The 22780-nt window shown below is 36.2% G+C and overlaps 1 protein-coding gene across 1 annotated transcript; it reads left to right on the forward strand.

The window, feature by feature from the left end:
- Positions 1 to 1541: 1541 nt before the first annotated feature.
- Positions 1542 to 3569, forward strand: LOC149667672 (uncharacterized). The gene is made up of 3 exons (XM_089840925.1): positions 1542 to 2627; positions 3262 to 3442; positions 3523 to 3569. Exons 1-3 carry the CDS (start codon positions 1542 to 1544, stop codon positions 3567 to 3569), a joined length of 1314 nt encoding a protein of 437 aa, XP_089697051.1.
- Positions 3570 to 22780: the final 19211 nt, after the last annotated feature.

Here is a 22780-nt window from a genome sequence, read left to right on the forward strand (position 1 = left end):
TTATTTCAATTTAAATATTTTTTTGGTTTATTTTTTAAAATTTTAATTATTTTTCAAGCTAAATAAAAATTTATCAATATAGTAAAAGTTTAAGTAAGACAAAAACGTCTTTATATGAAACAGGAACTTTCTTCATTACAATGAGCTAATTGCCTTTAATATTTCAATTCTGCCCCCCCGCACCGGAATAAAACATTTTAAGTTTTTTTTAAATAAATTTTTTTCCATTTTTAAACGCTTGTCTCCCCTTCATTTGGTAATTTATTTTCCTCTAAAACTGTTCCACCTGTAGGCGGAACAGTTTTATTTGCTGCCTGAGCCGATTCTTCCATGGCCAGAGACCCATTGACAGTTAAAACATTGGCCACATCTGTGGCCAAAGTTGCTACATCCATTTTTGTTTGTTCGTTTCCATCTTAAAAATACACGATGTTACAAAAAGGATGCTGGGACAGATAATTAGAAAAATGTTTCACCCTTCATTTCTGGGCAATTCTTTATGAAATGCCCAGGTTTTCTGCATTTATAGCAGGTGCGCGGCTTGCCACCACGCCCATAAGGGTTTTTGTTGTCACCTTGGCGACCCCCTCTACCTCTACGACCACCTCTTCCTCGGCGACCTCCGTTTTCGTAATTGACATTTAATGTCAATCCATTCACCGCACCATTGAAAGTCATACCTGACATTTTGATTATCTACCAAAAAAATCACAAATTTTATATTTTAACATTGATTATTTTGCTCACAGTAAATTTTTAACTAGCTTATGTTATTAAACATTCAAATTCTTAAAAATAAGTCTATCCTTCAAAATGTATAAAAAAATTAAATAATTTTTGCATACAACTTACTTTAGATGAGGTTCGTTCAAGTTTTTTGACCGTTGTGAATTTTTAAAAAAGGACGCTTTACAGTGCTGCCAATAATTCGTCATTAGCGCCGACTGAGTTAGCGGTGGATTCTTGAACTTTCGTAACCGATCAATCAGATTGTTTTTGCTGCTTTACATTAATAGCGTTTCCCTTTGGGTCCTCGCGGAGCGCTCTCATGGAGGAATAAAACTAGGAGATCATATTCTTCAAAAACAGTCTTTAACGAAGCTGGAAACTACTACTACCATTTTTATTGCTCCTTGGGAGCGCTCGGCTCCGCGAGGACCCAAAGGAAAACGCTATAAATTTTTTGGACAGAAACGCTCGTATAACTAAATTGTTTATTTAATTTGTTCATGATATCGGATTAGATAGAGTTAACAACGTTTTCTGAACGTTATTCAACAATTTTCAAAAGGAAACAGGAATTTTTTGTGCCTTTTTGAAAACTTAAAATATTTATTCCTTAAGCCTTGGTTTACGTTTGTTTATGGCTGGTGCTTTGGTGTGAACGTCTGTGGTCTGTTACTGTTTATTTATGAATTTAAAGACACTGTTCGTGAAGCCAGCAGAGTGGCTTGTGTACGAATATCGGATACAATAGGAGATGTAAATCAAGATTGTTACGGTTATTTTTGGGTTAGTGTTATAATCACGGTGTTTAGAACATGGGAAAAGGTACTTGTATTATACAGAATTGCCAAAACAATGATTCATCGCTCACTTATCACACATTACCTAAAGATAAGAATATGAAACAGAAATGGTTTCATGCCATAACTGTGGCATTAGGAACCAAACCAGCTGATTTTAAAGTCTCACTTCTGTGCTCAAAACATTTTTTGAAAACCGATTATTTACCCACTGGGGCTTTACGTCGCAAACACCTTAAAAAATTTGCAGTTCCTTCTATTTTTGAAAACACGAAAATGTCCGATGCATTAAAGTTAGCTGACGCCAGTCAAACTCAACAAAAATGTGCCTTTTCACATAGAATTATCAAAGAACAAATAAATTTTTTGGAAGAAATGCAACCATTAAGTGACTGTAATTTGAAAGATCCACTATTATCTGTTGTTGATAAGCCATTAAGTGACTGTAATTTGAAAGATCCACTATTATCTGTTGTTGATAAGCAACCCCAAGGTGAAGCCAGTTTTAGTGATATATCTCCAAAATTTTTCCATAATTCAAATACACTACATGAAGTTGAACTTATGAGAAAAGAAATTGACCTCATATCAGTTAAAAGTAAAAAAAAATTTACATTTGCGAGATTTATAAATGACAATAACAGTATCAAATATTTTACTGGCTTTCCTTCTTTCAAAATGTTTTGGGCGTATTATCAACTTTTGCTACCAGAGTGTACTAAACTAAATTATGTTCGAGAAGATTCTTCTCAAGTGACTAATTGTACAGATGAAGGTTTTGATAAAGTTGTGAAATTTGCGGGACCAGGAAAACTGAATCCAATGGAAGAATTTTTCATGACGCTTGTACGACTCAGGCGGGGAACTGAGGAACAATATTTAGCCTATTTATACAATTTATCACAAGACTATGTGTCTATAATCCTAAGTACATGGATTTTGTTTCTTTTTGAGTGCATCCCAAATTTACCAAGATGCCAAACATCAAAATTAGCTAATGCCCTGGAAATTAAGAAAATGAAACAAAAGCACCCTGGCTTGAGACTAATTATTGATAGTGCAGAATTTGAACTGGAAAAGCTGTCAGGACCAGGAGCCCAAGTAAATTATAAACAGCTAATACAATGAAAGCTCTTATTGGAATGGCGCCCTCCGGACACATAACTTTCTGTTCTAACCTCTATGCGGGAGATATTTCTGAAAAGAACCTGTTTTTACAGTGTGGTGTTTTAGAAACACTAGATAAAGGCGACGCTATATTGTCTAACTGTAATTTTGATGTTGCTAAAGAACTAGCATGCAGAAATGTTAAACTTGTTATTCCTGACTTTCTAAGACAACAGGGTATTGGGAAGGTCAAAGAATTCCAAATTTTAAAGGGACATATACCCAGGGCTTTGTCACCTATGCTAGAGAAAATTTACATTCTTTGTTGTTATTTGTCTAACCTAATTCAGTAACAAAGCTAAGAAATGCTTACAATAATGTATTTTTTTGGTAAAATAAGTGTACTTTTTCCCTTATATAAATATACATATATATATATATATATATATAATACTGTTCTTCGTGCTGCACATTTCACGTCACATTTTTAAAGCATACGAAATTAAAAATAAGAACACTCAAAACAAAAATAGGTTTTTTTCCCCATAAGGCAGATTTTTGGGTGTCTGGTAAACTTCAGGGAATATTAAATTTTACTCCACCAATTTGTTCTTCTAAAATACGCTAGATGGCGAACTTGGCGCCTCACTCGGCGCGTATAGTGATAGTTCTGGTGAGCATATGCAATAACGTCATGAACTTGACCTGTGAGGATTTTTTCAATGGAGATTTTGACAGACTCAGCGGGTATTGGCAAGGGCTTAAAATTGGGACTTGGTACCCTTTCAGGTCCTGGAAACCTTTTAGATGTATATCTATTTTTCTTACAGTCTCTAGTATAAATGAAAAGTGTGTAGCTTCTTTATCATATTATTCTTTACTTTCTTAGGTCAACCCAAATCAGTTTATTTGTTACAAATTTTTGCTGGGCGGTAGTGATGCATATTAAAATTGTTATTTCCTTTGAAACTTCAATTTTGGCTTGATAAATTCTAAATATATCTTTTTATGCCCATTTCATGTAGTTTCTTGAGAATGCTAAGTCTTTTTCCACTTCATGGTTGTGTACAAATTAATACTATCTATCACATCATTACATTGAAAAGCATTGTTTAGGACTAACCTAACATTATCCGGTAGAATTTGTTCATCCCTAGCTGATGACTGATTATAGTCACTCTGTGATAAAACATCACTTGTGTAAATATTAAGAGCAACTTTGATTCTACCTTTCTTGTGTAAAGCAATTAAGAGCAGAATTTAGGGCGCTAGCTATCAATTTCAATGTAAAATTACATAGCTGTTCAATTGTCAATTCTCTGTGTATGATTGACACCTCTTTTACATGGCACATTTGTTCAAATGGAATTGGAACATACATTTCTTTGGCAAAATTTCCATCAACTTTATTTTTTTGCATTGTTGAGTCACTTTAGTACAACTTAAATCACCTAGTCCTGAGATATTATTCCAATACAGTGTTTACATTTTTTCAAAAGTCTAGATTTCTGGAACCATGATATTTTGAAACTTACAGATACATTCAACAAATATGTCAGCTCGTGTGGTTCTTCTTTTAGGTAACTTATTTTCAAATACAATGTTTTTTTTCAAACGTTTTCTGCCCATTTATTGACATTACAGTATTGTGCTTACATTTTAAGACTTGGTCACCTTCCACTAAACATCTCTTTCAATCACTTTCTACAAACTCTGCATACTCTAAAATTTCACATAATTACAAATGTTAAATAAACTTTTCTTTACGAACTTCGAAATCCATGATTTAAATGTAATTTTGTAGGTTAAAAACTTATAAAATTTCTAATATGACTGCTACCATCTCTAACAAGTAAAACTACCCTGTGATACGGCCGCCATCTTGATTTTTAATGAGGCCCCGCCCCCTCGAACTTTGCCCTTATTAAAGTTCACTTTTAGGCGGCAACTTTCCGATGCAGGCTTAAGGTTCGTATTATCTTCTTAAAAAACCAGTATATTCTTATTTATATTACTTCAAATTATATATTATATATTTAGAAGTATTTTAAGGGTTAATAGGTTTTATTTAAACTAACTTCTTACAAAGTTTCTCCTTAATTATATTTTTTCTTTCCAGTTTTCTTTTTGTTCATAGTAATGATAAGCCTATTTTTTATTATTGTCATTTTTTATTTCCTACATCATCTCAGTGTTTTGCAAAGGGTTATTTGGGTACTTTTGAATTCAAAGGATTCTTTGTGTACCTTTGCAAATTCAAGGGATTCTTTGTGTACTTTTGAAATCAAAGGATTCGTTGTGTACCTTTGCAAATTCAAAGGGTTCTTTGTGTACCTTTGCAAATTAAAAGGGTTCTTCGTGTACCTTTGCAAATTTAAAGGGTTCTGCCAATTCAAAGAATTCTTAAAAAGTTCCTTGTGAACTGCTGGATGTAACAAACATATTCGCAAAACCCGTTGTAATATATTATTAAATACATTATTGTGACAGCCATTCTTGACTATTTAAAATGGTTACTCGAGAACAAGCTAAGCGGAAAAAAATATCCTTGTAATGCGAAAAATTAGAACAGAAGCTAAGTCAAAATTGGAAACTGAGAGAAAAGCTTTGCAAAAGAAGCAAAATAAACAACTTCTCTTTAAAAAGTACTACTTGAAAAACAAGGAGTACTTCAAGGAAAAAAACGCAAATAATCAAGTTGCGCGTAAATCTGGCCTTGGTATTACGAAAAAAAAAATTGGACTAAACCACGTGGTGGCACTACTAATGTGGGTTCCCACTCAAAAAATAAAAAAAAATATATGAAACCCACTAAACAAGATAAGTTTGGTTTTGCGAAAAAGCTTCTCAATGCGGGAATTTTCAAAACGAAAAACAAAAAAATTATAGCTGAAAGCTATAAAAGGTTTCTAGTCAAACGTCTAACTGAAAGACTGGCGGCGTCAGAGTCTTTCAACGGTGAGACTAAAAAACAACGCACGAAGTCTCTCTCAAGCTAAAATGCCAAGTGCTAGCTGGTAGAATATTGCATTTCAAAAGGCAATTATATTCGGCTTACCACGCCCAAGTAACGAGGATTGTTAGTGAATTTAAGGATTTTGTTCAGAAAATCAAAGAAATTGGGTCCATTGATCCTGGTAATTTGGCAGAAGTTGTGGGTGGGAAAAGGCTTCACAGTAGCATGAAAGAGGCCTATTTCCATGAAACTACCTATTATCCGATTGGAAATAATGGTAAAATATTGAAAAATGACGATGAGTCACATTACGGCAAAATTTTTCAATTGGATTCTGATGGTCGTGTACGAAAAGTTCTGAGAGACCGTGCTACCAGTTCGACTAAAGAATTGTTTGTTGACGAAATGGGAAATATCGTTGACATGAAAAACAATAACGCAACTAGTAATGTTGAACTAGTTTTACAAGTTAATGAGTCGGGTGTTGTTACGAATCTTTTCAACATTGTTGAAACTGAAGAGAAGAATCCAAAAGCAAATTTTGTGATCAATGAAGGTGGGTTTATTGAAACCCAAAACAAAACTGTATATTGGGAATGCAGTGATATTTGTAATGTTCGAACTCGAGCCATTGCAAAAGTACTAGCTTTCGTAAACACAGTTGCCAATGCGAATGAAAAATCTTTGAGAAAAATTTTTGACTCTGATTTAGACCTTTGCGAATTAAGAAAACAATTTTGCAAAAAATCAAACATGTCTATACCACCAGATGGAGACGAAATAGTGGTGAGAAGAGTTCTGTTCCTAGGACACACTGCTTACTGCGCTGATAGCGAAGAGTGCCAAAGTCATTTGCGTGCTTTCGCTGAACTGGCTCCTCACTATTCGGGAATTAGAACGATTCTGAATAATATTTATCACGCGTTAACTAAAATCTCAACTGAAATTGAAAGTGGTGATAACGAGTCTGTGTCGAATGTCATGGCGGAATTAAGGAAAACCCTTGCTACACGTGGGAAAAATTTAAATAAGGAACAAAACGATGCTCCTGAAGGAAGTGTTAGCGCTCCTCGACCGAGTCTCGATGAAAGTGAAATCTTGAGTCTTTACGAGAATCAATTCGCTCGGGCAATGCTAAACACCAACGAGTTTCACGACACGCCCTGCGACTGCTGTTTTAGATTACTGAAAAAATCTGATTTAAGAGCTGTACGAAAACTAGTAAACAGTCCTGTTTTTGATAACGAGGCCTATCTGATTTTAAGAGCTGGCTGGATAATGAATAATTCCGACACAAGAGAAGCAGACATGGTTCTATGTCGTTATTGCGCTACGGATTTGGGAAAGGGTAAAGTTCCCATCAGAAGTTTTCTGAACAACTTGGCGGTTGACAATCCTCCACCAGATGTCACCAATTTAAACATGTTTGAGAAAGTTTTAATTCAGCTTGTGAAAGCCTTCCACACTGTGGTGCGGTTAGGCACGAAAACCAACTCCAACATGCAGTTTGGCACAGTTAAAGCTTTAAAGGCAAGAGTAATTTATCTTCCAATTCCCGTGGAGAAAAATTTGAAGTTGATTCCCAAGACATTGCCTAAAAATCACGAACTGCATATCTTGGTGAATGGCGTTCCCACAGCGGACAAAAAAGTTTGGCAACAGGTTGTTTGCCTCGAAAAAGTGTTGAAAGCATTCAGTGTGCTGAAAAAGATAAACCCTTTTTTCAAAGACATTGACATTTCGACAAGGAATGAGGAATATATTTGTGGCACGCAAGAAATTGATGGAAATGAAAATTCATTGACTCCCGAAGAATTACTGAGCGTAACAGATCCACTTGCGTTAATTAATGATGGATCTGATGCGTTGACACGCGCTTCCAACAGAAGGACCAGCGGATAGTAGTCACGACGTCCAAGGTGACCAAAACGCTTCGAACATGCAGGAGCAGGATGAAAATCAGTCTAGCCTTGCCCCCGGCGACGCCTACAAAATTCTAACACAGCCCGAGGCTTTGTTGCGAAAAATATCTGAGGGTGAAGTCAATGATCTGTACGATCATTACTCTATTCATCCAGTGAACGTTCAACCACCGAAAGATTTACTTGGCGCTTACCAAATGAAGCGCGTCGAAGCCGAGCCAGTTAGCACTTGGGACAAAAACTTGGAATACATGAGCTTTGTTCATTTGTTCCCTAAGGGTCGCTTTGGCAAGCACGATGATAGACCATTTGGGAAAATAACGGAAACCGGGTATCGTTTATCCCGTCTTTTGAACAAGAGTCCAATTTTTAGACGAGATTACGCGTATTTGTTCCATTCTTATCAAGAATGCGAAATGCAAGCGATTTCTAGCAGTTTGAACTACGTTCTTCGTGTAAAAAAACCCATGCCTATTGGGGTTGAAAATTTGCTCAGTCGCGTTGAATCTGGCGATAAAGAACTTGAGAGTAATTTAGCTACTTTCTTGGGTCATATTCGAGGAACTAAGGACTACTGGTATAAAGTTCTTAGAAACGTTTTAGCGATGATTCGGGAATTTGGTCCTCCCACCTGGCTTTTAACTTTTAATCCGGCCGAGTACAATGATATGGAACTGCACGATCACTTGAGAAAAGTAAATTCAGACGTTCCAGGAGTAGAGTCGATGACGGTGGCTGAATTGTTGAATTTGGATCCGCTTAGCGTAAATTTGCACTTTCACAACAAAGTGAGGTCGCTGCTAAACAACTTTGTCTTGTGTTAGCAGAATCCAGTTCTTGGCATGATAGAACATCATTTTTGGCGGGTTGAATACCAATCTTGTTGTTTACCTCACTACCATATTCTTTTGTGGGCCAAGGACGCTCCAAAGATTGGAACTTCCTCGGCCGAGACTATTTTGGATTACGTGCAAAAACACGTCACGTGTTCGATGCCAAGCGATAAGTCCAGAATTGCACCGGCTCGTAAAAAAATTTCAATTTCACAAATGCACCTCCTGTTGTTACAAGAAGGTGAAAAATTCTAAAAAAGGATTGAGAGTGTGTCGTTACGGTTTCCCTCGTATCGTTACAAACGTAGCGACTTTGAATGCCCTTAGATCAGTTACTCGTCACCGTAAGATGAAAAAGGTGCAGAAACGGCTGTACGACTTGCCGAGAAAACACCACGAAGATTTTATAAATGATTATAATCCCACGCTACTGTTGGCTTCCAAAGCCAACATGGATTTGCAATTTGTCGCTGACAAATCGGAAATAGTGGCAAACTATGTTACGGCTTACGTGACAAAGGGAGACCGGGCTGACATGGATCAAACTTTTGCCGAGTTAGGCAACGAAAGTTTGTCCAAAAAATTATTTGCCTATAGATTGAAATCTTTGACGTGCAAGCAAATAGGAATTTATGAAGCTCTCGATATGATGCTGGGCCAAGACCTTTACAATAAGTCTGACAGCACTAAATTTATAAACACTAACTTGAAAGAAAACCGATCGAGAATTTTGAAAAGTTACAAGGAACTCGCTCGTTAGAGGGAAACTTACCCCGAAAGCAAGGACACTTGCCAAAAAGGGTTCATCGGCGACAAGTATCCGAATCGTCCCGACAGCTTGGAAAATATTAGTTTGGGGGAATTTGGTCAGTTTTACGGTTACGCGAAGCACTCTGATGGTGTCGAGAAAAATGCGAATGTAATCGAGTTGAAAAAATATTTGGGTTTCATGAGAAAGAGAATTAAGCCCTACATAGTGGAGCACTACATTCACGATCCGATAGAGGAGAAAGAAAAGTATTGTCACGCTCTATTGATCATCTTCAAACCGTGGCGTGACGAAAATGAGCTATTGGGCGATTTTGAAACATACGCCGATGCTTTCGAAAACTCGCTTTCGGTGTTGAAGGACATGAGAGAATATCACGAGAAACTCTCGGTTTCCAAAGAAGTTGAAAAGAAACGGGAGGCTTCTAAAAAGGCGAAAGAGCCAGAAACCATAATTTCGGAGGCAGAAAGTGAGGACGATGAAAATGCGCTGCAAGGGAAGGAAATTGTTATCGAAACCGAACACGCGATGGCTGATGTGGAAGCTGCCATGGAAATGAATTTCGAGACTGATGTTGACAATGTGGCGTCACTAAATTCGGATCAAAAGAGAATTTATGATCAGATCATGAATCACTTCTCCCAAGAGGGAGAAAAATCTAGAAACAAGTGCCTTTTTGTGTCGGGACCTGGTGGCACTGGCAAATCGTTTCTTATCGACACTCTCGAGAGCTCTGTAAGGCGACGCTTTCAAAATCCTGCTAGCGTGGCCATTGCCGCGCCAACGGGTTTGGCAGCGTTGAATGTTAATGGCGTAACGTTACACAGATTACTAATGTTGCCGGTAGATCATGGGCGTATCGCCGAATACCATTCCCTAAGTTCTGAGAATATAAGCATTATGAAAGAAACTTTGGGAAATTTAAAATTGTTAATTATTGATGAAACTTCTATGGTCTCATCGGTTTTACTGACTCACGTTCACTTGAGGCTGAACGAATTTTGGGAAATGAACCAACCATTTGGTGGAGTTGTATTTATCCTTGTTTTGGTAGATTTTTTCCAATTGCCTCCGGTTCAAGGAAATCCCTCGTTTATCAAAATCACTTCCGAAGAAGCCAGACTTAGATTCAATTGCATCGGAGGAAGTGATCTTTGGAAGTTTTTTAAATACGATGAACTAACGCAAAATGTTAGACAAGCCAACGACCAAAGTTACGGCGACATTTTAAGCAGAGTTAGAATCGGAAATATTTCTAAAGCTGATGTTGCAACCTTAGAAAGTAGATTGGTTGCTCGAGGAAAAAACATCGAGGTGGCTATGGAGCTTTTCATTAAGCTGTCCAATGAAGGGTTTCACCCAATTTGTTTGTTGCCTAAATTAGCCATGTGCGAAAAATTCAACGGCGAAATGGTGCGAAAAAACGGCGAGAAAGTTGAAGTCATTCCTTGCCAGGATAGACTCGCTGACTATGGCAAAAAAATGAATAAAAACATTTTGAGGAGACTTCAAAGTCTAAAAAACGAACCGTCCAAAACGGGCGGTTTGGAGAGCGAGTTAATTCTTTGCGTTGGCTGCCGAGTAATGGTCAGAAGGAATATCAGTTTTGAAAAAGGCGTTGTAAATGGTACGATGGGTTTCGTAACTGGATTCAAGAAGGACGAACAAGGAAACGTTGTTGGTATTTTTCTCAGAGTAGATCGCGAACCGAATAACGACAACGACAACGCTAACACTGACTTTTTAGTTGAGAAAATTTGCGTCAAATTTTTGCTTATGACAAACATTTACGTTAAGCGCTCCCAGTTTCCCGTCATCCTGGCATACGCAATTACGATACACAAAAGCCAAGGCATGAGTTTAAAATGCGCCATTGCGGATTTGGGTCCGAATTTATTCGGAACGGGCATGGCGTACGTCGATCGCTTAGCCGGACTCCATCTATTACGGTTCGATCCGACTAAAATTAAGGTGGATGGACGAGCCATAATGGAATATAACAGGCTTCGCAAAAAATATAGGCCAGATCTGCCTCTTTTGGAAATAACGGAGTTGAAAGAAAGTCGAGGTGGCAAAAGAAGTGCGCCTACACTATCTAAAAGCCTTTTAGAAGGCGAGGAAGAGAGATGTGAAGAAACACCGAAGAAGAAAAGGAAAGATCAACAGAGTTTGGATAGTTTGCCCTTGAAGGGTTTAGCTAACGATGATCAAGTAACATGCTATTCTAATAGCGTTTTGCAACTACTCTTATTAGTGCCGGAATTAAGAGAATTGGTTAAATCTTACAATGGATCATTCGTTGAAAAACCAGTTTTACGTTGCCTCCATGACACGATAAACGACATCGAGAGTTCTCAAGGAAGTTTCAGTCGTAAAGGGTTGGAACTGAGAATGGCTGTTGGAAATCATTTTACGCAAAACGATCAACAAGACGCCAGTGAGTTTTTGATGGTGCTCTTGACGACACTAAGTCAAGAAATGGAAGCCAATTACTCTAAGGCTCTAAAAGATCTTTTTTGGTTAAAGTCGCGAAACTTTACCAAATGCCCCAAATGTCAAGTTGAACAAAATTCGGAAAATATTGTTGAAAGCAACATTTTCAATCTTCCACTAGAAAACCGAGATAAAATTGGTTGGAAGTCTCTAGAAAAAAGGATGAGATTAACAGAGGTGCCATGCGTATTTTGTTACAACCCAAAAATACAAGAGCGTGATGTATTGATATCCAGCGGGAAGTACGTATTTTTGTGTCTTCTCCGTGGCGATTACAAAGATGGTCGTCCAGTTAAGATTTCGACCAAAATATCAAGTTTTGAAAATCAAAATGTCACTTTGAGCAAGATGCTTTTTAAAACTAAACGGGTTATTATTCATAAAGGTCAATCGTTGGCCGAAGGACATTATGTGAACTTTGTGAGAAAAGACAACAGCTGGTACGAGGTCAGTGATGCAATGATCAGAAAAAGGGAGAGATTCGTCAGTAACTTGACTGACGTCACTGTTTTGCTCTTGGAAAGAGTCCAGACACATTAAAGGATCTAACGTGATTGAAGAATCCATATCAAATTTACCCCGGGTAAAGCTTAAAATTTCAATATTCGTACCAGAAAGGAGCATCATATCTGTCAAAGATATACTAATAGTTTCATATTCCCATTAAAGTAATTTATGATTGGGTAAAATTGTTAATTCTCGAGCAAGTTAAAGGTTTACAATGGTTCGAGATAAATTTTGATGTTGCCCAGACTATAATAACCGTGAATGGGAGAGGAAGGAGGATTGTAGGGCAATGCTATTGTTACGAAAAAAGGCGATGATTCTTGAATTAATTTTTAAATTTTCTAGTGAAGGGTTTTGTCTTGCCCCAATGGTATTTTATGTATATACAAGTTAAAAACGTAGCCCCTGTTGGTAATGCTATGTGATTAAATATAATTCTTTAATAAGCTGGTGTTACTATTGAGACAAACTCATATTATTAGTTAACATTGAACAGATTTTTGGAACTGATATATAGACACTCGTACCCAAATTTTAAATAAATACTGATTAAACTTAATATATTCGAAGAGTTTTCTAAATATCAGTTTCGCATCTTCCATTTTTGTCTCTTTTAAGCGCGCTATATTTTTTTACATTAAGACGCCCATAACTTTTTTACATTAACAAAACCATTCAAAAACATTAAATTAAATTAATCTAATCTTATATTATCCTGTTACAATATCAAAGATTAGCAAAGCTTTTATGTTTAAATATTATCTATTAATATAACCTTTTCTTTGTATAACTTATCAATAATGTGTACCCGACCCAATCTAATACCACTTACAAAAATCCATTTTTAAAACTATTTAATGGCCATATGAACTAATTAATTTGTCCCACTAACTAATATCCTACTATTGTTGGAGAATTTGTTTTTATAAAGTTTGAGAATTATTTCCCCAATTGCGTTTACCAATATATATATATATTACATTACCCTTGTAAATAAAATAACTAAACCATTTTTTTACAATTAATATTTCAGGAAGTTTTGCATATTCTCTATGTGTTTCTCACCAGCTGGAGTAGTCTGAGTGACGGGTGCCATTGAGTAAAACCAACAGGGGTAGAATTTGCAAAACTTCTGGAATAGGTTTTTTTCTTCAAAATTTAATAACCTTTTAATTGTCCCTTTGGTAACCCACGCGCAAAACAATAATACTCATGTTCTAGCAGCACTGTTTCCAAACTTAAAGCTAAGAGTTGCCTGACAAAATTTAAAAAAATGACCCTCAAAATTTATTTTTAAATGAACATATAATAGCCAGTAAATGGTAAAGTTTTCTTTCGCCTCTTCCCCCTCCGCCCCTTTACATAACTAATATAACGAAGAACAAAATTATTTCAACATAAATGCTACAAGCAGTGCATATTTTCAAGTTTGAAACATGCAATTTAAAGACTATTTTCATACAACTACAAGCGTATTGTATCAACACGTGCCAGCTGCTAAGCTTCAACAGAAAGATAATTCATCATAGCCTTTACCAGTATAATAAAAGGTTTAAACTACACAGCTAAAAAAAAATGATCATCATCATTATAAAAAACAACACCACAAGACTTCGATAGACAGATCAAGAAATAAAATATTCAACTTCTATGCCGAAACAACAGACACTTTAGACTGGCGTGTTCAAAGAATGAGAGCGACTTTGGATTAAAAAAAAGCAAAGATATCAAAGAAATAACCTTCGTATTGGTTGAGCGAGTGTCTATAGAACGTCAACGTGTACCAAGGCCAAATAATACATGTCAATTATTTTATTTCCCTGCATTTATATAACGGCTTAGCAAGCCTTGCCTTCAAGTTCATCAACACAATAGAAGTTCACAATAGATATGAATTCACAAAAAAAAACTTTTTTGAACAAAAGTTGCTTCAACGTTATTAAAATTTAGAACAGCAATGGTTTGTTACTAAAATTATGTACTTCACTATGTTGGGAGTTTGGGCGCACTCCTGTAAGCCAAGCTTCTGGGCGACAAAGTTTTGAGGGAATAAGGGACTTGTCAGCATGCCTACCCTACAGGAACTGACTACCCCGTGTCCGCGGGTGGTGAAATACCCCAAATCCCCCCTCCTTCACCACCCGATTAAACCTCAAGTACTTCACTCATAACTCTAAAAAACCCAATTGTGATTAACCACCTAATCACTTTGGACTTCAATTTAAATTTCCATTAAAACGCCTTATGAACGTTATTTTACGGACGTTTGCCAAACAAAACAAGCTCGATGGAATAAGTAAAATAAAGCTGCCAATTAATGACGTTAAGCAGTAATGCTATCTGAGTTCAAACGTAATAAATATAAAAAAAAAATAAAATGGACTGGAGATGTCGCTACCAAACACAAGACACATCATTAACTCTCTGAACTAAATTGCAGATTCTACATTAACAAAACAAAATCACGCGCGATGGAGCTAGTAAAAAAACTACCGATTAATGACATTAACCACTAACGCCATCTTAGTTCAATAGTGAAACACAAGGCTCCTCATTAACTGTGATCTAAACTGCAGACTCTACATCAATAAAACAAAACCAAGCGCGATGGAACCAGTAAAAAAAGCTACCGATTAATGACATTAACCACTAACGCCATCTTAGTTCAATAGTGAAACACAAGGCTTCTCATTAACTGTGAACTAAACTGCAGACTCTACATCAATAAAACAAAACCAAGCTCGATGGAACCAGTAAAAAAAGCTACCGATTAACGACATTAACCACTAACGCCATCTTAGTTCAATAGTATGAAATATAGAAAAAAAATATATCAACTGGATTGATGATGTCACTAACGAAATACAAGGCGCTTCATTAACTCTCTAAGCTAAACTGCAGGTTCTTCACCAACAAATCACTACACTTTTTAAAAAGCATCTTTAAGTATATTAGCAGTATTTTAACAAACTCCCCCTTCCCTTTTTTATACCTAAAATAATTTAACATTAAAACCCATGCTTACTATTTTTCTGGCTATTATATATTCTCAATTTTACAGTCCTAGGATTAAATGTGTATATTTTTTATTATTGAATTATTCACTTGAGAGATTAACAAAATGATTATTGGTGCTCTAACGTTAATGTTGAACTTTTCACACTTTTTAAATCCAACCTTCACGTATGACTCTCTTTGAACATTTTTTTAATCCCTCTCATGTATTCATAGTGAAACTTACATTTTAGATTCAGTTAAAATTAATTATAGTTATTCATAGCTTTTCCCTGTTAAGGTCTATTTTTTGACACTTAGGACGCTATCACTAATTATTCTCAAAAGCCTTTGTGGTGTCCAAAATAATTTACCTTATAAAGTTATGAATGAAACCCTTTAAAAAATACGCAACTATTAGCTTTAAACGTGAAAAACAAAATTTTTATTTACTGGAAAATAATTATAATGAATACCATAAATAAATAACAACCAGGGAAATATAATTCCAAATTGCATGCTATATATAAACGTAGCAATTATCAAACCAAATGTGTTTTTAAAATAATTTAGCACATTCCAATAAAATATAATCATGCGTGTTTTAACTTTTAAAAAAAGTTTAACAAAAATATTCTTAAAGCAATTTATTGTTTTAATGATTTAAAAGTAATTATTGAACAGCCATAACCTTAAAAAATTACAATTTATATTTTATAAAAAAAATAATACTATTAACCCTAACTTTTGTAATCAATAAACTACTGTAACTCTCATTTGACTTTATCAAAGGTAAAATAGTTACCATTAGTTTCATAAATACTACTAAATAATTTGTTGATCCTATTATTTCCTATATTCAATGATAAATCTAAGCACAGTTCCATTGCCAGACTCCCGTAGTACGCTGGCTAATCATTTTTCATCTATCCCAATGGCTAAATCCAATTAAAATTGTACTTAAGGACAGAGCGAAAAATAAAATATGCCAAACTACCACACTATACGGAATAGAAAATCTTTTTAAGACGCGTTATATTTATATTATATAATTATTATGATATTGCCAGCTTTTCCAAAATACTACAAAACTGTATTTCTTTTCCCTCAATATATTGCCAAATTATTGCTAGTTGTCTTATTTAATGCCATTTTTAACAAAAAAAATTACTATTTTAGTTTCTTAAATTAGGTTAAAGTTAATCACAAAAGATGGTAATCTATATGTTGAATCTCGTGTAAAGGTTAAGAGAAATATCCGTTCTGAATAAGATCTTGTTGACACAATGACATTGGAAATGGGGTTCAAAATTAGCGTGAAAGCAACTAGTATATAGTAAAATTCTGATCTGGGTTCATCAGAAATAGTCGAACTAAAATCTTTGTCATGACATCACACCCTCGTATATCTACGAATTTCATCAGCTTAAATTAAGACTAAAAATATTGATGTGACGTCCTATTAGCTACTAGCTCTCAGTCTTTTGAATGACAAACTATTTCCTTGTCTGCAGCATGCGGGAATGAGCACTGAAATAAATTTACCACCACATGTACGCAAAATTAATAAAAATTAAGACCGAAGTAACAGATATTAATCAAAACGCGTCTTGGATTTAACCAAGACCTAAAAAGTATCGATAAGAACAAGGTTAATCACTTGACTGAATGCGCAGATATTGAAACTTTTTTTTTATTTAAAACTTACATGCTTAAGAAAGTATGTTCCATCACCCTATTCCATTGAATAAACTTACTTTACTGGTAGTAAATTTTTTCCCTCTCAATAATTTGAAAAATTTACTTATCTCGGGTTTTCGAGCACAATTCCATTCCCCGAAAACATTTTATAACTACATTTATTATCACTTTTAAGAGTTTTCGTGTGGAAAAATACCTCATAACTAGTAACTACACGTAACCAGGCTGGGAAATAGCACACTTCCTCTGGTCCAAAACCAGTTTATTAATTGCTTGGACTATAGTCTGTCAAACGAAAGAAGAGCCCTGAGAAATTTGTCCAAATTGGTGTCGCCACCATCGACCCCATAGTACTTTATCAACTTGTTTTGTTTTGTCAATAGTCGTCTGTAATATAGTCTGCTATAAACAGATAGGCTTAATCGCAATAGAACCAATAAATTTTGCTATATATATTTAATATGTTTATGTTTCATGATTTTACGATCATCGAGTATTAAAGAATAAAAAACTAAATTAACGACAAGACACCAGTTTTATCTTTGTTGAACTAGCATTGCAATATATTTTAATGACATAAGTTAAAGTACTTGTCCATGAGTAGTTCAGCATCAAAGCGTCTTCAGTCCACGTTTTCATCAGAGTCTTCGCTGTCTTCTTGCATATTAATTTTAACAGGTTCAATTGTGGTTTCGATGATGGGATCTTTTTCCCAATACTCATGCATTATATTCTCGACGTGCTCTATTGCCTTACGCCAATTCTCTGGTGTCACACCTTCAATGGCCCTCAATTTTGCATCTTTGACCGTCGAGAGTTTGAAACCAGAATTCTTCTTCGCAACGTCGTTCTTCACTTGTGCCCATATTAGTTCAATCGGGTTAAACTGGCAATGGTACGGTGGAATCCTCACTACCGTGTGACCTCTACTTTTAGCAACCTCGTCAATTTCGTACTTCAGGGTTCTGGACTTGTGACGCTTTATTATTTCATAAATTTCACATCGAGAATATAATGCATGAGTATTGGGAAAAAGATCCCATCATCGAAACCACAATTGAACCTCTTAAAATTAACATGCAAGACGACAGCGAAGACTCTGATGAAAACGTGGACTGAAGACGCTTTGATGCTGAACTACTTAGCCTTATGGACAAATACTTTCACTTATGTCATTAAAATATATTGCAATGCTAGTTCAACAAAGATAAAACTGGTGTCTTGTCGTTAATTTAGTTTTTTATTCTTTAATACTCGATGATCGTAAAAAATCATGAAACATAAACATATTAAATATATATAGCAAAATTTATTGGTTCTATTGCGATTAAGCCTATCTGTTTATAGCAGACTATATTACAGACGACTATTGACAAAACAAAACAAGTTGATAAAGTACTATGGGGTCGATGGTGGCGACACCAATTTGGACAAATTTCTCAGGGCTCTTCTTTCGTTTGGCAGACTATAGTTTTTTAATTCAAGAAGTGGGGGTTACTGGTCCTCGGGACCAGTTTATTAATTGCAAATCTATTGGAGAGCAAAGGCTGGGACCAGTCCGGAGACCAGTAAATAATTTCAGACACTAGGGGGTAACTGGTCCAAAGGACTAGTTTAAAAAATATCCTTATTTCCCAGCCTGCACGTAACAATGAAAAAACGATTAGGGGGTAGTCTGCTTTAGCTTCTGCTGCGCCCGATACGAACAAGGAGGATGTATAGTTGTATACCCCCCTTGATAGAAGTACGCCTTTTGCCATTCTCATGCCTTGTCTTTCGCTGGCCTCGTCACCAAGGCAATAGCCCACTCAATTACGCGTTAAGCTGCTCGAGAATTCTGTGTGAATCACTTTTTAAGGTATTCGTCAGCAAATAGAAATTGTTTTTGAGAGCATTCCTCGCCTTGAAATAGGACAACTACGAAATAATTCGACCAAATTGAAGTTTAAATATTCGAACAAATCTTATTTTATAAATATCTTCTACCATTTCAATTTCTATAAAACTGTTCTACCAAATGCATAAAGAGTGCTACCAGAAGTCTCTAGGGCTACTAGAAATACAACATTTACTATAGGAAGATTCACAGCGACAAGTTTAAAAATCCCATATTCCTTTAAAAACCGTTAATGCATTATCCTTGTTCCTGAAGATATACAGACTAAGTAGCAGAGTCGAGCCACAGCGTCGTAGATCACGCGACTTGGTGAACGCAGGCTATTTTTCAAAATAACCAAGTCATAATTTTCAGGCTACGACCACGCTTAAGTTAACAATTACAACAAAGAAAATCAAAAAATTACGAATATCATGCACGCCCCTACTGCTTGCGAACCATAGAAACGCCATGGCAGAACCGTTTGACCATTGTCTGTCGTACCGTTGCTATAGACCCTTTTTACGTAAAAAAGAGATGTCAATCCTTAGTATCAGGACATATGGGAGGGGGGGGGGTTTGACCCCTCGCCGTCTCTGCTCTATTTATGATCTTTCCATCGACTCGACACACTCGAGCGAGATGGAAGGCAAAGTTTTACCCCCGTGTCTTCCCATGTCGAAGTGGTCTATTAACATAAGTCAGTTTAACCAAGAGTAAAAATCATAACGTCCATGTTGAATGTGCTGCCATTGTTGAAATTTGCACTAAAATTAACAAAAGGTTTCACTATGGAGCGTTCAGGGCATGAACGGGGATATGTTAGCAACCTATTAACGACACAATGTCATACACGTACTCTCTTAAAAGTGATAATAAATGTAGTTATAAAATGTTTTCGGGGAATGGAATTGTACTCGAAAACCCGAGATAAGTAAATTTTTCAAATTATTGAGAGGGAAAAAATTTACTACCAGTAAAGTAAGTTTATTCAATGGAATAGGGTGATGGAACATACTTTCTTAAGCATGTAAGTTTTAATTAAAAAAAAGTTTCAATATCTGCGCATTCAGTCAAGTGATTAACCTTGTTCTTATCGATACTTTTTAGGTCTTGGTTAAATCCAAGACGCGTTTTGATTAATGTTACTTATGATTTTTGCACTAAACTTTGGAGGCTCATAACTCTTGTTCTACAAGAGATACTGGGATCTCCTTTGGATATGTTAGTACTCTTTGCTCCCCATACAAGGATACTTTAAACTTGAGGCTACCGCAATATCGTCGTCAAATTACTTTTTGTCTCACTTATTGTTAGGTTACTTTTGATTTTTGAAAATAAACTTTGCAGGCTCGTAACTCTGTTTCTACTGGAGATACAGGGATGTCCTTTGAGTATGTTATAAACCAATTTGTCCCCCATCTAGCCATACTAAGAATTAGGGCTACGACAAACAGTAGTCGAGAAATTAAGCTAATCGTAAACAAACAAACCCCTCCATAGGAAATACATTAGACTAAATTCTGGAGGCTCGTAACTCTGGTTCTACCAGAGATACGGGGATGTAAATAATGTGACCTTGACACAAATGTTCGGATAGTTATAAAGGTCTTTGCATGTTCCAAGCAAAAAAAAAAAAAACTTCGCGGTTTCGAACCTATGGCCTTCCGGGAGTAAGGCGGATGCGATAACCGCTACACTAAAGATATGTTATTATTAATAATCGAAAGAACAGGGTCAAGTAATTAAGCAATACGTGAACAAACAAACACCTCCATAGAAAATGCATTAGACTATACTTTGCAGGCCCATAACTCCGTGTCTACTAGAGATACCGGGATGTCCTTAGGATATGTTATAGTCCAATTTGTCCTTCATCTAACCATACTAAAAACTTTGGGCTACGACAAACAGGGGCCGAGTACTTAAGCAAAACGTAAAGAAACAAACCCCCTACATAGGAAATGAGTTAGACTATACTTTGCAGGCTCGTAACTTTGTTTCTACTGGAGATACGGGGATGTCCTTTGAGTATGTTATAGTTCAATTTGTCCCCCATCTAACCATACTAAAAACATTGAGCTACAACAAACAGGGGCCGAGTAATTAAGCTAAACGTAAACAAACAACCCCTCGATAGGAAATGCATTAGACTATACTTTGCAGGCCCATAACTCCGTGTCTACTAGAGATACGGGGATGTCCTTAGGATATGTTATAGTCCAAATTGTCCCCCATCTAACCATACTAAAAACTTTGGGCTACGACAAACAGGGGCCGAGTACTTAAGCAAAACGTAACGAAACAAAGCCCCTCCATAGGAAATGCATTAGACTATACTTTGCAGGCTCGTAACTCTGTTTCTACTGGAGATACGGGGATGTCCTTTGAGTATGTTTTAGTCCAATTTGTCCCCAATCTAATCATACTAAAAACATTGAGCCACGGCAAACAGGGGCCGAGTAATTAAGCTAAACGTAAACAAAAAACCCCTCCATAGGAAATGCATTAGACTATATTTTGCAGGCCCATAACTCTGTGTCTACTAGAGATACGGGGATGTCCTTAGGATATGTTATAGTCCATATTGTCCCCCATCAAACCATACTAAAAACATTGAGCTAGGACAAACAGGGTCCGAGATATTAAGCAAAATGTTCGTCAACTTTGGTATCGTCTCACTTATTTTTATTATGTTACTTATGATTTTTGCACTAAACTTTGGAGGCTCATAACTCTTGTTCTACAAGAGATACTGGGATCTTCTTTGGATATGTTATAGTACTCTTTGCTCCCCATACAAGGATACTTTAAACTTGAGGCTACCTCAATATCGTCGTCAAATTACTTTTTGTCTCACTTATTGTTAGAAGGTTACTTTTGATTTTTGAAAATAAACTTTGCAGGCTCGTAACTCTGTTTCTACTGGAGATACAGGGATGTCCTTTGAGTATGTTATAGACCAATTTGTCCCCCATCTAGCCATACTAAGAATTAGGGCTACGACAAACAGTAGTCGAGAAATTAAGCTAATCGTAAACAAACAAACCCCTCCATAGGAAATACATTAGACTAAATTCTGGAGGCTCGTAACTCTGGTTCTACCAGAGATACGGGGATGTAAATAATGTGACCTTGACACAAATGTTCGGATAATTATGAAAAAAAAACTTCGCGATTTCGAACCTGTGGCCTTCCGGGAGTGAGGCGGATGCGATAACCACTACACTAAAGATATGTTATTATTTTTAATCGAAAGAACAGGGTCAAGTAATTAAGCAATACGTGAACAAACAAACCCCTCCATAGAAAATGCATTAGACTATACTTTGCAGGCTCGTAACTCTGTTTCTACTGTAGATACGGGGATGTCCTTTGAGTATGTTATAGTCCAATTTGTCCCCCATCTTACCATACTAAAAACATTGAGCTACAACAAACAGGGGCCGAGTAATTAAGCTAAACGTTAACAAACAACCCGTCCATAGGAAATGCATTAGACTGTACTTTGCAGGCCCAAACTCTGTGTCTACTAGAGATACGGGGATGTCCTTAGGATATGTTATAGTCCAAATTGTCCCCCATCTAACCATACTAAAAACATTGAGCTACGGCAAACAGGGGCCGAGATATTAAGCAAAATGTTCGTCAACTTTGGTATCGTCTCACTTATTTTTATTATGTTACTTATGATTTTTGCACTAAATTTTGGAGGCTCATAACTCTTGTTCTACAAGAGATACTTGGATCTCCTTTGGATATGTTATAGTACTCTTTGCTCCCCATACAAGGATACTTTAAACTTGAGGCTACCGCAATATCGTCGTCAACTTACTTTTTGTCTCACTTATTGTTAGAAGGTTACTTTTGATTTTTGAAAATAAACTTTGCAGGCTCGTAACTCTGTTTCTACATGAGATACGGGGATGTTCTTTGAGTATGTTATAGACCAATTTGTCCCCCATCTAGCCATACTAAGAATTAGGGCTACGACAAACAGTAGTCGAGTAATTAAGCTAATCGTAAACAAACAAACCCCTCCATAGGAAATATATTAGACTAACTTCTGGAGGCTCGTAACTCTGGTTCTACCAGA

This window comes from Phalangium opilio, unplaced genomic scaffold (genome assembly GCF_054372755.1).
Source record: "Phalangium opilio isolate 3A_F unplaced genomic scaffold, DU_Popi_V2 ptg000056l_1, whole genome shotgun sequence".
Lineage (NCBI taxonomy): Eukaryota > Metazoa > Arthropoda > Arachnida > Opiliones > Phalangiidae > Phalangium > Phalangium opilio.

Bases quoted from the DNA above. Each gene is read 5' to 3' on its own strand.
- LOC149667672 (XM_089840925.1), top strand. From the start codon at position 1,542: ATGGGAAAAGGTACTTGTATTATACAGAATTGCCAAAACAATGATTCA. The intron at 2,628-3,261 runs GTAAATTATAAA...AAAATACGCTAG, and splicing joins TGTCAGGACCAGGAGCCCAA to ATGGCGAACTTGGCGCCTCA. The intron at 3,443-3,522 runs GTATATCTATTT...TTACTTTCTTAG, and splicing joins GTCCTGGAAACCTTTTAGAT to GTCAACCCAAATCAGTTTAT.